Source organism: Lagenorhynchus albirostris, chromosome 12 (genome assembly GCF_949774975.1).
Source record: "Lagenorhynchus albirostris chromosome 12, mLagAlb1.1, whole genome shotgun sequence".
Lineage (NCBI taxonomy): Eukaryota > Metazoa > Chordata > Mammalia > Artiodactyla > Delphinidae > Lagenorhynchus > Lagenorhynchus albirostris.
Window position 1 is genome coordinate 8,643,897 of NC_083106.1, and position 15,378 is coordinate 8,659,274.

The 15,378-nt window shown below is 46.6% G+C and overlaps 1 protein-coding gene across 4 annotated transcripts in view; it reads right to left on the reverse strand.

Moving 5' to 3' along the window:
- Window positions 1-15,378, reverse strand: part of SYTL3 (synaptotagmin like 3) — a 74,931-nt gene that overhangs the window by 20,670 nt on the left and 38,883 nt on the right. For 3 of the 4 annotated variants that reach the window (XM_060168284.1, XM_060168286.1, XM_060168288.1), the window contains exons 5-8: window positions 14,408-14,477; window positions 12,739-12,817; window positions 11,259-11,380; window positions 7,189-7,323 (exon numbers count right to left, since the gene is read on the reverse strand). In XM_060168284.1, coding sequence (XP_060024267.1) covers window positions 7,189-7,323; window positions 11,259-11,380; window positions 12,739-12,817; window positions 14,408-14,477 — 406 coding nt within the window. The remainder of the gene's footprint in view (window positions 1-7,188; window positions 7,324-11,258; window positions 11,381-12,738; window positions 12,818-14,407; window positions 14,478-15,378) is intronic. The other variant, XM_060168285.1, reaches the window with a different exon arrangement.

Consider the following 15,378-nt stretch of genomic DNA (forward strand, 5'->3'; position numbering starts at 1 on the left):
AAGAAAAACGGAGCTGGAGGAATCAGGCTCCCAGGCTTCAGACTGTACTGCAAAGCTACAGTAATCAAGACAGTATGGTATTGGCATAAAAACAGAAATATAGATCAATGGAACAGGATAGAAAGCCCAGAGATAAACCCACACACATATGGTCACCTTATTTTTGATAAAGGAGGCAAGAATATACAATGGAGAAAAGACAGCCTCTTCAATAAGTGGTGCTGGGAAAACTGGACAGCTACATGTAAAAGAATGAAATTAGAACAGTCCCCAACACCACACACAGAAAAATAAACTCAAAATGGATTAAAGACCTAAATGTAAGGCCAGACACTATAAAACTCTTAGACGAAAACACAGGCAGAACACTCTATGACATACATCACAGCAAGATCCTTTTGGACCCACCTCCTAGAGAAATGGAAATAAAAACAAAAATAAACAAATGGGACCTAATGAAACTTAAAAGCTTTTGCACAGCATGGAAACCATAAACAAGACAAAAAGACAACCCTCAGAATGGGAGAAAATATTTGCAAATGAAGCAACTGACAAAGGACTAATCTCCAAAATTTACAAGCAGCTCATGCAGCTCAATATCAGAAAAACAAACAACCCAATCCAAAAATGGGCAGAAGACCTAAATAGACATTTCTCCAAAGAAGATATACAGATTGCCAACAAACACATGAAAGGATGCTCAACATCACTAATCATTAGAGAAATGCAAATCAAAACTACAATGAGGTATTACCTCACACCAGTCAGAATGGCCATCATTTAAAAATCTACAAACAATAAATGCTGGAGAGGGTGTGGAGAAAAGGGAATCCTCTTGCACTGTTGGTGGGAATGTAAATTGATACAGCCACTATGGAGAACAGTAAGGAGGTTCCTTAAAAAACTAAAAATAGAACTACCATATGACACAGCAATCCCACTACTGGGCATATACCCTGAGAAAACCATAATTCAAAGAGTCATGTACCACAATGTTCACTGCAGCACTATTTACTATAGCCAGCACATGGAAGCAACCTAAGTGTCCATCGACAGATGAATGGATAAAGAAGATGTGGCACATATATACAATGGAATATTACTCAGCTATAAAAAGAAGTGAAATTGAGTTATTTGTAGTGAGGTGGATGGACCAAGAGTCTGTCATACAGAGTGAAGTCAGTCCGAAAGAGAAAAGCAAATACCGTATGTTAACACATATATATGGAATCAAAAAAAAAAAAGGCTATGAAGAACCTAGGGGCAGGACAGGATAATGACGCATAGAGAATGGACTTGAGGACACGGGGAGGGGGAAGGGTAAGCTTGGATGAAGTGAGAGAGTAGCATGGATTAATATATACTACCAAATGTAAAATAGATAGCTAGTGGGAAGCAGCCTCATAGCACAGGGAGATCAGCTCGGTGCTTTGAGACCACCTAGAGGGATGGGATAGGGAGGGTGGGAGGGAGACGCAAGAGCGAGGAGATATGGGGATATATGTATATGTATAGCTGATTCACTCTGTTATAAAGCAGAAACTAACACACCATTGTAAAGCAATTAGACTCCAATAAAGATGTTTAAAAAAAAAAAAGGTTGAGACCCACCCAAAAACTGCAGGGCAAATCAGAAGTAGAGCTGGAAGCGGGGCCTTTGTTCTTATCCCTTGGGCCATCGACTAATGGTAGTGTCTCGAGTAATTCAACTGCTATCTGCTTGGCCAGGGAAAGTGCAGCCTCAGATAATGAGAGGACTGCAGAGCACGTCCTTTGGTCTACCGCATTCCCTCAGAGATAACTTAGGGCTTCACCACCACTGCCCTGGGACGGTTTTTTCTGCTTCTATTTTCCCTGTAGACAGAGCAGAATCTTCAAGCAAGTTGAACCTTTGGGCAGCAAATGGGGTTAATCAAGAGGTCCCAGCCCAGAAGAACAACTAAGAACTCAGCCTGACTTTTATTAGAGCCATGGGCTCTGTCTGGTTGTGAAAGTGAATCTGAGCAAAAGCGAAGGAGAACTGCTTTAGTCAGGCAGGGAGCATTCAGTGACTTTCTCTGAAGGTCACGAGTTATCTATTATAACCGTAAGCAAGGCCTGATGCCCCTTGATTTTACAAAAGCAGACATCAAGGAAAGTCAACTGAAACCACAGCTATACTAAAAATACATAAATAAATCTTGATCCACAAGAGCACGCGGAGAGCATTACTGCAGGGAGGTCAGATGGCCGCTGTTTATCAACGTTTACGCATAATACATAAATGTTTTTGAAACCTCAAAGTTCTTTGATAATTGCAATATTGTTTTCAAACAAACATGGTCGAACCTTAAATATTATAGCATTCAGATGATGTTTTCGAGTGACAGACCTCTAAGAGGTCACTTCAATATAACTGTCTATTATTTACTCTGGTTTTCGCTCTTAATAAAAAATAGATTAATATGAGTATATAGCTAAATACAATACTCTTTTTTAAAAAGTCACCGCAACCAGAGATGTTCAGAAATACTAAAGGAAAGTGGAAGTTTCCAAAACCCCAATGAGTGCTGTGAGCAGGGGCAGTGAACGCTTTGAGCCACTCCCCACTTAGTAGTGGCCCAAATGCCACATCTCAAATCGATCTTTAAGAGAAACAACTAGGGAGTTGGACTGTTACTTCAAAGATTAAAAACCCTTCCATCATCCAAGCTCCTGCCCATCCGTGTGCAAGGAACTCCGATGTGTATGCCCGGCATGTGGTCACTTCACCAGTCACAGTGTCTTCACTGTCAGGGAAAATGCCAACTGCATGAAAACATGGACATAAATGCATTCCTTTTGAGATTTTTTAAAACACAGAAGTGAAGGCAAAATGGAAACTCAGACAGGAACTCTAATGATTTTTCCCCCCAGGGAATCGGTAAAAAATTACCACTCTACCAAGTTCTAGCTCCTAATGACTGGAGGGGTTTTTTGGTTTTTTTGTATGTCTTTTTTTTTAAAAACACGAATTGGGGTTTTTCTTCTCACAAACATTACATGTTTATGGAGAAGATACAGAAAATACAGATAAGACCAAAAAATACTTAATAAAAAAGCACAAGCCCACCATTCTCAACCTCTTGGTATAATCCTTTCAGTTGTTTTACAGTGTCTACAGTATAATCATTTTGTTTTTATAAATATGGGCTACTATATACTGTTTTGTAACTTGATATCTTTGTTTATCAATTTCCACATTAATATTCTTTAACCACATTATTTTTAATAGTTGCAAGGTATTCCTCTGAATAAGTGCACCATAATCTATTTAACCATTGCCCTATTTTAGACATTTCTGGCTATTTTCAATGTTTCAAAATTTAAGAAGATTATAAACAATGCTGTCTTTGACATCCACATATACACAGTTCTGGCAACGTTCATGATGATTCTTAAAGAATATTTCCTGTAACTATAGTATCTGGATTAAAGAGAACATGCATTTTAAAGCCTTTGATGTGCATCGCTGGTTGCCCTCCCGCTCACCACAGCAGTTCACATGAACACCTGCCTCTCCCACGTGCTGGCCAGCAGTAAACCGTGCCACTTTTTTTGTCTTAAGATTTTTTTTTTTTTGACGTGGACCATTTTTTTTTAAGTCTTTATTGAATTTGTTACGGTATTTCTTCTGTTTTCTGTTTTGGTTTTTTGGCTATGGGGCATGTGGGATCTTAGTTTCCCGACCAGGGATTGAACCCGCACCCCCTGCATTGGAAGGCGAAGTCTTAACCACTGGACCGCCAAGGAAGTTCCTGTGTCACTTTTTAAATTTGCTAAAATGGTCCCCAAATAGCACTTGCTTTAATTTCATACTCATTTAACTACTCAGGAAGTTGAGTGTTTCCCCTATTTATTGCCCATCTGTATTCCTACTTTTGTAATAAGCAGAGACTTAATAAGCTTTTTCTAGCTCAACTTCCTGTTTCTCAGAATATAAGTGTCTCTCAGAAGAGAAGGCAACATCTTTGGGCAAGAAACAAAACGTATTTGCTTTGTGGGAGTTTAGTTTCCTTAAACAAACACTGCTTCAGACTAAGGGGAACAGGTTCGGATTGAATATGTAATAATTCAATCTCATGGTGATAAATGTTCAGGGCACAAATCAGAGAAGAGTTTAGAAGAAAGGGAGTTGAGAGAGCCGGGTTGAATTTGCACTATAGTTTGGAGGTACTTCCCTAAGAAACAGTCTGAGTAAGATGCATACACTCGCCACATCCTCTTACCCGAGCATCCTTCCCGACGACTCTGAAAGATCTTCTAGGTGTGGATCAGCCCCAAGTGAGCAGAGCTGAACCAGGGTGTGGGGGGCAGTTTAAGAGTTCAACAACTCCCCTGGGATAAGACAGGACAGAAGACCTGGGCTTTGACTCACAGAGTTCTGCAGTGACTGCGTGACCTTAGCAAGTTACGTAACCTCCATGAGCCTCAGTTTTCCCATTTGTGAAATGGGATAATAGCATTTATTATTATCCCATTTCCATGGACAAGATCGTTGTGAGAATGATTGGGAGGCGAAGCTCCTAGCTCTGCAGTTAGCACACAGTAGGCTTTCAATAATAGCTCTGATAGGAATGAATCCAACCATGTCACAAATATTTATTGAGTGTCACTGAAGGGTCAGGCACCGTGCTGGGCACCTGGGTATTACAACAAATGATAAACCACAGGTAAGCTAATTATATAGCTGTAGAAGGTGATAAGAATGAACAGAGAGCAGGTGAAGGCAAGGCGGGCAGGGCAGGGGGCAGACGTCCTGAGAAGGTGACTTTGGAGCAAAGACTTGGAGGGAGGGAGGGAGGGAGGAAGCCTGGTGCCTGGGAGAGGTAACCACCCCAGGAATGCCCGGGGCAGGCATGAGTCTGGCTGTTCTAGGACCAGTGCCGCTGAGCGGAATGAGCAAGGGGGCAGGTGTGGACGGTGCGCAGCTCGTGCAGGGCCCCGTGGAGCACTGTGGGGCGGATCCTAGCCCATGTCCCTGCCGCTGCATTCGTTTCTGGGCCTTGAAGGAGCTTAGAGGCCAGTCTAGCGGACTGTGGACAGTTTGGGCTCCCTGGGAAGGAGGGTTTAGCCTCATCCTCCCGGATCAGCCTTACAAAGGCTCGAGCTAGCTGGAGTCTTTGGAGCCCGTATGTTACCTGGGGAGGAAGCAAACCTTCCCATGGATCTCAGAGAGGCTCCCAGAGGCCACTCCTGTGCTTCACCTGTCTGTGCGACCCAGGACAGGAGGCTGCCCTCAGCACGAGTTGGGAAGGGCCCACGAGAGGAGCTGTGTGAACAGCTACTGCCTTGGACAGCACAGTCCTAGACTGTTCAAGAATCCTTAACAAACACCATACTTTACTCGGGTTTGAAACTGCCAGGGCTCAACCTGTGTGTTTCTGAAACCTCACCGTGCATATGAATCTCCTAGGGCTCTTGTTAAATTGTAGGTTTGGACTCCAGCAGGCCTGGGGTAAGGCTGGAGATTCTGGTTTCTGACAAGCGCCCAGGTGGCGCCAGTGCTGCTGGGTCCCACATTCTGAGTAGTGAGTGTGCAGAGCAGGGGTTTTCATGGAGGCAGGACCACCCACAGGAGACAGTGGCTGGAGCCAACAGATGGGCTGGAGCTGCTGGCATTTAGTGCATTGAATCAAGGATGTCAGCTATTCTTCAAGGTCTAGCCTGCTTCTGCCGTGACTTCTGAATACTCGACTGGACATTCGTGGAGATTGGGGAAGTTTGTCTGACGTGCACACCATGTTCCACTAAAACGCAACCCCAAGGAACAGAAAGGTTAAAGTACTAGCTCTGGACCACACTCCTTGCCACTAAAGGAGCTGAAAGGTGAACCAAGACGTTGGTTTCTAGAAGCTGAGTTCTTAACCACTGTATTACGCCATGGAATATGAGCATTCATTTGATTCCCAAGGCAATCCAGTGAAAGGAACAACTCTTCAGACTTCCTCGGCGGTCCAGGGGTTAAGGCTCCGTGCTTCTAATGCAGGGGGCGCCGGTTCGATCCCTGGTTGGGGAACTAAGACCCCACATGCTGTGCGGTATCGCCAAAAAAAAAAAAAGAACAACTTTGAATCCATCTCCTTGATGAGGACTCTGAAGTTTAGGGAGTCCTTACGATTGTTTAAGATCATTGAATAAGTCAAAGACCCATGACTGTAACTGAAACCTCACGGCCCCTCACCCAAGGCTCCACCTAACATATCAAGCACATATCACATGTTTAGGCACAGAGTAAACATTCATTCAATGTTTTTGAATAATGAATAAAGTAATAAAAAGGCCTATGAACAGACACTACATTTAAAACACCACAGAGCAATCTCAAAAAAAAGAGGAGCAAAGTTGGAGGACTTTACTCAACTTCAAGACTTCCTACAAAGCTACAGTAATCATGTCAGTGTGGCCTTGGCATAAGGACAAAGAGATCATTGGAGCACGACAGAGAACTAGGAAAACATCCACATTTATGTGGTCATTTGATTTTTAACAAAGACACCAAAGTCAATGGAAAAATGAGTCTTTTTTTTTTTAAATGGTGCTGGAGGGGACTTGCCCGGTGGTCCAGTGGTTAAGACTCTGCACTTCCACTGCAGGGGGGTGCAGTTCGATCCCTGGTTGGGGAACTAAGATCCCACATGCCACGAGACGTGGCCAAAATAAATAAATAATAAATGGTGCTGGAATAACTGTATTCATATGGGGAAAAATGAACCTCAGTCTGTACCTTACACCATTCACAAAAAGGAATGAGCTGGAGCATGGACCACACATAAAAGCTAAACTTTTATAAAGCTTCTAAAAGAAAACATAGGAGAATATCTTCATGACTTATGGGTAGATAAGACAGAGAAGTAACCATGGAAGAAAAATCTGACGCATCAGACTTCATTAAAACTAAACACTTCTCATCCAAAGACACCACTACTTATTATTAATTACTCTCTGTATGAATGAAAATGTTCACAATAAGATGTAAAAAAGAAAACCACCATCAGAGTACAGCAAGGCTTTTCCCAGCTCTCAAGCTAAGTAAGATATCACCTCTGCGCTCTGTTATGCTCCAGTTTATCCCACAAGACAACACGGCACTCGTGTCGCCTAACAATCCAATTTGACGTCATGGCAACAATCACACGTCGCGTGTCAAGGATATCAGACAAGACTCACGTGTCTCAAGCCTCCTGAGAATAAAGTGTTGGGCGCTGGACTGGATGAGATACCCTCTTGCTTCAAAACAGGGCTAGTAGGGCATCTGGGACTCTCTTGATTAAGAGGATTCAAAATATCTGGTGCGCTGACCTTCTGAAAAAGAAAACAGAGAATTAGCATAGTACAGTCTGCATCCCAGTTTGAGTTTGTTCAAATGTGATGACTTCAGCAAACATGGCCTGCATGTCACTAATATGCAAACTTCCGGGTGCTGCGTAAGAGGCCACACTTCTGTTTGGATAAATGCCTACACACACAGGGCCCCAAGACAGACATCACCAAGCTTTGGGACATTCATGAACAGTGATGGGGGGGTTACTTATGGATTAGTACAAGTCTTAAAGAAACTCATGTCCACATTTGACCTTATTAATGATGCAGGCATTTAATCACATGAAATATAGTATTCAGCCTGACAGCCTCTAATGTGCTCATAAAAAAGGAAAAAAAAATCAAAATGTCTCTAAATTTTATAAAAATATTTTTTTAATAGTTGGCACTTATATAACATGTACATCTTGTGCTTTCTAATATGGTAGCCACTAGCCACATGGGGCTATTTAAATTCCAATCAGTTAAAATCAAATAAAATAAATTCAACTCCTTGGTTACACTAGACACATTTCAAGTGCTCAGTAACCACATGTGGCAGTGGCAGGAAAGTTCTGTCGGACAGCGCTAGTACAGAGCAGGGAGGTAAACCTCATCCTGGTCGAAAAGACAAAGTTTCCAAATCGAGACTTTAGGTTTTGACATTGGGTTGGAAGTAGAACTTGGAAATATAAACAGCTGCACTATGGTCATAATTTTCAGGAATAAAACGCTAAGACTATTACAGAACAAATGAAAGACGTGATTACCTCTAGATTATTTTCATGCTCTCAATTCCCAGAACTCAACTCAATTCTATCAGACATTTGTTAAGCAACACTCTATTCAATGTGCCGCTGCTCTACGTCCTGGGAGTGGGAAGAAGCTGGGGGGCGGGGGGCGGGAAGGAGAAGATGCTTGTCTGCCCTCCACAGGCTCACTAGCTCATCAGAAATACGCACCATTAAGATGGAAGTATGAGCCACGTCAACGGGAAAGAGTGGGAGGCCTTATGCAGAAGAGGCACCTGGGATGGTCTTCAGTGGGAGTGTGACCTGAGTGGGTGTCAAGGGCTGGCTGGGGAAAGACCCAAAGGTAAGGCATCCCGAGTGGAGGGGCTGTCGTGATGGTCAGGTATGGAGCATGTTCCTAGACCTGCTAGAGGCCAAAGCAACTGCAGAGACGCAAGAGGCCTGGCAGAGACTCGGACGCGAGATCACACACGCACAGTGATGCGTGATGTCGTCCAGAGGACAGGTAGCTCGGGGACACTAAAGCGCGGGCACAGGGAGGAGACATAGGGCTGGAGGAGCCGGAGATCCAAAGGGAGGATTTCAGAAATGAAGGTGTTAGAAAAGGTTTTTCGTATAGTTCAAAAGCCCGTGTGCTACACCTACTGAAGTCTGCGCACCTAGAGCCCGTGCTCCGCAACAAGAGAAGCCACCGCAACAAGAAGCCCGTGCACCGCCACAAACAGTGTCCCCCGCTTGCGCAACTAGAGAAAGCCCGTGCGCAGCAATGAAGACCCAACACAGCCAAACATAAATAAATTTAAAAAGTATTAAAAAAAAAAAAAGATGTACTCTTCATACCCCAACCCTATAATTATTTAGCATTTCTAGATCATGCCATGATTACTGAGTACGTTATAAACATTTGGCTAAATTTCTCTTTGAACAGCCATATCCTCAAGTGGAGAGAAAGAATGGCTACAAAGTCATGAGCACGTCCTGCCAAGAGCGTGGTGGTGAAGTGGCCACACACTGGACAGAGGGTCTACACAGTGGAGGCTCTCTAGCCACGGCCCCCCCAGTTCGTCCTCACTTCTACCCTTGAGCACCACCAGCCCTTCAGAGAACCCTGCACTCGTCCGGCAGGCCCATTCCACTGCACTGCAGCCCGGGAGGGTGATACCACAGATGCCACGTTACGTCAGCTCCAGGACGGCAGGAGCTATGCCTACAGATACTTGGGATGCCCCAGCGTGTGGCACGTGACGCCAGAAGTGGGAGTCGTGCCAGCCTGCAAACGTTGCTGGCATCTCCTGGCAGGCATTACAGGAATGGCCCCTGGAGCGGGCTCCACCTGGCCCTGCCACCCTGACCACGTTCCCTCTGGGCCACCTCTCAGTCCCAGAATCCTCATCTTTAACGGGACAGTAACAGCACAGACCTCACAGGGCTCTTTAAGGATTAAAAAAGTTAATTTGTCCTCCTATGTGGGGCGTATAATGAAGAGGTTAAGAGTTTAGAATCGTACAAACCTGGGTTCTGTTCCTAGCTCCATCTTTTACAAGCTATTGCTATGAGACAAGGTGGGTAACCTCTCACTAAAACTCAGGTTCTAGACCTTTACCACGGGAGTAACTTTTTAAGTATGAAATGTAGTAAAGTAGGTGACAAACGCTCCATCGTGCCCAGAACACGGTGCCGCCTAAACGCACACTGACCCTCTCCTCCATCCACTGATTCAGGGACAGCAGGTAGGGCGGTGGAGACGACAGGAACTCACACTTGTCTGCACCTGAGGGTCTCAAAGACCTTCCGTGTACACATCACGCACTCTCCAAGCCCTGCTCTTACAGTGAGGTCCGAGGACCGCGACAGCATTGCCTGCTCACCGGCGAGTGCCTTAGAAACACACCTGAGATCCTGCATCTCACGCGCATCCCAGATCTACCGACTCGGAATCTGTATTTCGACAAGATCCCCAAGTGACTCACATACGCGTTAAAGCGGAGAATCGCTGCTCCAGAGTTCGCCCTCCAAACTAAGACTGCCCACCATTTCTGGTTATGTCACCAGGTCCATGTGACAATCTCCCTAAGCCTCAGTAAGAGTAAACAGGGTCACGTGCACTACCCACCTCGAGAGGTGGCGTGAGGGTAAAGAGAGAGCCCAGGTAAAGCTTTTAGCAAGAGCCTGGCACATAGTAACAAGTGCTGGTAATTGAGGTTTATATTTAGATAACTTAGGTAGCAGTTTAGCTGCTATGTTATCTCAGGGCATCTTTACAAGATCACTGTGCTGCTCTGGGCAGAACAGGTATTATCACCTTCATTCCCTGGGGGGAGGGGGGCAGGGGGTATTCGGAGGCTCAGGGAGTTCAAGTGATGTGATGGGGATGGAGGCTGGATTTAGCATCTTGAGAGCATGTGGAAGTCCCAGCAGGAGAGTAAGGCTGTGCTCACCCGCTTGCCTACAACAGTCTGTCTGGGGACATCCTGAATAGAGCCCACTGCTGCAGAAAAGGGCACTTGTCCTGTCCTGCTAACCAAAGCTGTCACACCAACCCTGAAAACAGCCATGTGTGGCACCTGCCACAGCCAGGTCACCTCAGCCGGACTAGAACCCAGGTTTCTGACCCTAAAGTCCGCTTCCCCTCACACTCCAGTGCATCTGCTTCTGGCTCGGTCAATCCTGGTGGAAAGAGTAATCCTTTCCCTAAAGACCTTTATTAGGTGAGATCTCTTACAGTTTAGGTACCTGGAGCGTCTCCCTCATGATCACACCTGAACGTGCAGCCTTTATGGTTTCAATAGTTTCAATCAGAGATCGGGACAGATTTTAACCAGAGGTTACTGGAAGCAGGACATAGGACAGAACGAGTGTATCCACAGACCAGGAATAACTGGGCACATTGCAGGCCTGCCTTTGCCTTTCGTGTGGCCTTGAAGCCAGCAGGGAGCTTCGGGGGTCGTGGAAGCCCCGGGGGCTTGGGAGGAGGTGGAAGCCTTTCCCTGTTCTGAACCACCTTCCAAATTCAATGAAATTGAATTGTAACCCTCATTTGGCCTGTACCCGCACCCCAGCCAATGGACGGGTTTATAAGAACGTTTTTCAGACTGCTTGCTGGTTAACTATGAAGTAAAAGCATGAAGAAACCTATGGAGAAAACGGGCAGAAGGTGATCTTGGGGCGGCCGGAGGCCTGGGATACCCTGGTGGTGACGTTGACCGCGGTGTCGGACTGGCTTCTCTCCGACCGGCCCTCACACCGCCTGGGACCCACAGCTGGGCGTTGCTTATCAGAGGTCATGTCGTTCTGCGACTTGGAGAGTTCTAGAAAATCAATACAAGGATGACAGGTGGGAGTGCGCAGCTCTGCCAGGACCTGTGGGAACCCTCCTCCGGGATTCCTGCACCCCGAGCTCTGGGGCCAGGAGGAGAGTCCCCAACACCACGCTGGACCCGGGGCACCTGCACAGGACCGAGGGGCTGGATCCTGAACGTGGGTGACTGTGTGTCCCCACATCTCTGCAGGCGGAGCCACCGTCAGGGTGGGGTTCACGGGCGACCTCCCGACCCAGGTTACTCTGCATTCAGGGCACATGTCCCGAGTGTCCAGTTGTCCAAATGCAAAGAAGGCAGCCGAACAAACCAGCTGTTTTTTTACAAAGATTGTATAACTAGATACCACATCTTGAGATGAAAGCAAGACTTGGGGTATCCTTATAACCATTTTGGGAAGCAAACCCTGAAAAGATGACTTAAAATTTTTTTTTTGCAGTATAATAGTCTAGAATAAAGATAAGTGAAGGGAAGAGGAAGGACCCACACACAGTGAGAGCCTCTCAAAGGTGAATGCATCCTTTAAAAAGAACTTCCTTTTCCCATGAGATCCTTGTCTCTATCTTGAAACTACCTTTAGAGTAGCGCCGTCCAACAGGGAGATAATATAGCTCACATATGTCATTTTAAATATTCTAGTAACCTCACTTTAAAAACTAAAAAGAGACAGGTAAAATTAATTTTAATACTATATTTCATTTAATGCAAAATATCCAATGTATTGTGAAAATATATAATCGATAGTAAAATTATTAATGAAAAATTTCACTCTTTTTTCGATACTAAGTTTCCGGAATTCAATGTGTATTTCACTCCGGCCCCATTTCAAGAGCCACGTGTGGTTAGAGGTTACCATACAGGACAGTGCAATCCAGAGCACGCCTGTCTTCCGATCCACCGTGAATCCTCAGGCTTTGCTATTTATTAGGCATCTGCATGCACTGAGCAGGGGTAAGGCTGTGGATCATCTCTTTTCTCTAGAGGAGATCCTGCACATGGCCCGCCAAAGCGCCCGGGTATTCATCTTTTCCCCCAAGATGTGTCAGAGCCCCTCCTCTCCGAGAGCAGTGCCAACCACACTGTTCTCAAGTCTACTGTCTGGAATCTTTGGGCATCCTTGAACACCAGGCAGCTAGAAAGGTCCCAACACACACCAGCCCTCAGAGCTGTCGCTGATGCAAATACAGGTGGAGAGGTGGAGGGGTGAAGGGCCCAGGGCTGTGGCTTTCCCCAGGAGCCAGAGACAGAGAGTGGCCCTTCCCCAGCCAAGGTCACCGGCCAGGCCTTGGCCAGTGGGAATGGCTGGCCTGGACGGTGGTAGAAGAACCCCTGGAGAAGCATCCACTTACTTTTCATGTGGGTGGTGACAGACAGGAACAAATTTTCCACAGACTTATTAAATCCTTTAAACTGACCAAGTTCCTGGAACTAAAAGAGAGACAGAAGGAGAGAGAATGAGAGTTATGTCTGATGACCTGTTTCCCCTGGCAGCCTCCAGGCCGCCAACCCCCAAACCCAGGCACGTGTGGGCGAGGGTGGGTGTGCGTTCTCGGGTTGTGTGCGGACGTGCGTGTGTGTCTGGGGCAGAGGGCATTGTCCTTTCTTTACTCAGCTTCTCTCCTCTGAGTTTTGACACCTGCATTAAAGGCAGGGGCATCACCACGGGGTTGTTGACAAGATAGCAACTACCTCATAGAAATAACAGCTGACACTTCATGGGCTCGAAGACTGTGCCACGTAAATTCCTGCTTCTTTAGCCTCCTTCTCCTAGGACCCCAGCCCAGCTCTGCACAGGAGGGACGCCAATACAGGCAGAATGCACGTGACACAGGGCTGAGGGTGGTACCAGGGACAAGGTAAGCAGGCTGGAGCCAATGGTTAGCTCCACCTCCCACAACAGAAGAGAGAAGCAAAAGGAAGAGAAACAACAGAAATGGGATCCCTCCCCTGTGCGAGTTTCACCCACCCACCCACCCACCCACCTATCCATCCATCCATCCATCACCCCACCCACCCACCCATCCACCCCCCCACCCACCTATCCATCCATCCACCACCCCACCCACCCACCCATCCACCTACCTATCCATCCATCCACCCATCCACCCCCCCCCCCAGGAATATGTCTTGAGCACATCTGTGCTTGAGTAACTTCAGAGCACTTAAAGTCTCTCTCTAGGAGAAAGTAGAGCAGAATTTTGAAGGTCACTCCGGGGTCTCAGTTTGAAATTGAAAAAATACATATTCTCTCTCTCTCACCAGCAGACAGGTATATCCTTTGTTCAGATATAGTTACTCCCCTTAATACACAGAGTAAAATAACAATGAAAATAATCAAGACCGTGTGTTTCTACAGCACTTTACAGTTTCCAAGTACCAGCAGAGACGTTATTTTGTTAATTTCTCACACCACCCACGGGAGGTGAACCAGACGAGAAGAATTATTTCCACCTCCCAGGTGGAAGCCCAGGTAAGTCCCCCATGATCACACAGCTAACTTCCTTGGACGGAAACAGTCCTGGTCGCCTTTATGTTAGCGCCTACGAACCCTCAAAGACACACACGCGCATTTCCTCAGATACTCCCAGGCCTGCGAATCACACACCTGTGCCTCAACCTGTATTTCCCTTTCCGCCCCCAGAGACCCCTGACACGTGGCAGCCCATCCAGAACCCCACGCTCAAGGGCACGGTTAGGGGAGAGAACCAACAAAATGACAAGAGTAAAAAGATGGGGATGCAGGGTGCAGGCGAGGACATGGGGTACAGGCAGCACATGCGTCCACTGACAGTGTGGGGGACGGGGGATGGTCCCATGGCCCCCAGAGCGTGATGGAAGTGCAGACACCAGGCAGGGCCCAGCACTCCCCAGCCTCCGATCGGGGCCCCCATTCTCTCGCCTTATGACCCACTCCAGCCACGGCTGGATCCCTTTGCCGTGAGGCTGAAGCTCGCAGGTTCCCCCTCTCCTCCTCTCGCATTTCCCCTTCCCAGGAGGCACACAGAACAGGCACGTTACCCTGCCAGGGCCGCCGCCACACTGGCTTCCACTGAGAGGGGGTGGAGAAGAAGGAACCACGGAAATTTTGCTGCCGAGGAAAAATACAAGGGTAAGAAAGGAGATATGAGTCTTCAAATATTAGTCTTAGAAATACACAACATTTGTATTTATCCTATAATTCAAGTTCTCTGCCTTTTTTTTTTTAAACACTGCCTCACTTTTCAGAAGAGGGGTCAGCAGCCTGCCTGGATCTGCTCTGCACAGGGCCTGATTCCCTGGGGGCTGGAATGTGGGAAATGGGCGTCATGTGGTCTAAGGTCTGGGCGTTGCACTCCATCTGTGTGCTGCAGAATAGCTGGGGTGCTCGGGACCGGCTCTGTGGCCTCTGGCCGCTCTGGAATCCGGGCTCCACACGTGTGTGCCGCGTGGCCTTGAGCGCCCTCTCAGTGGACACCATGCAGAATGTCCCACATGTCATGGATGTAAAAACTGACCATAAGAGCAATTAGAAGCTTGTGCTAAGAGAAGTGGGGGTGGGGGTGGGGGGATGGAGTAAAAAATGAAAAAGTCCTGAGATTGGAAAATCTCACCATGAGCAAGAAAAAAGCTGCTGGTGGAGAGCTTCCAGTAATACTGTAATAAATTCAGCACAGTCAGGTGTGTGAATTACTGCTATAGCTTCAGGACGGCTGGGCGTTCAGTAAAGTTACTGTGTCTCAGGCCAGTATTCAAATCCACCAAGGTTTATTCCACAAATGTCTCCAAGGTGTCAAGCGCTGGGCAAGATGTTGGCGACACGAATGATTCATAAAGGCAAAGGCTTGGTTTAGAGTCTCCCTGGACGCGCCATCAGAAACAATACTTAGCTTGCTCACAAGATTTCAGCATTCAAGAAACAAAATGTTTTGTGAGAAAATCCTACGCTAGCTCCTTCTAGCTTTTCATAAGAATCTGGAAACATCTTTGAATCTTTCTCAGGCACTTTATCA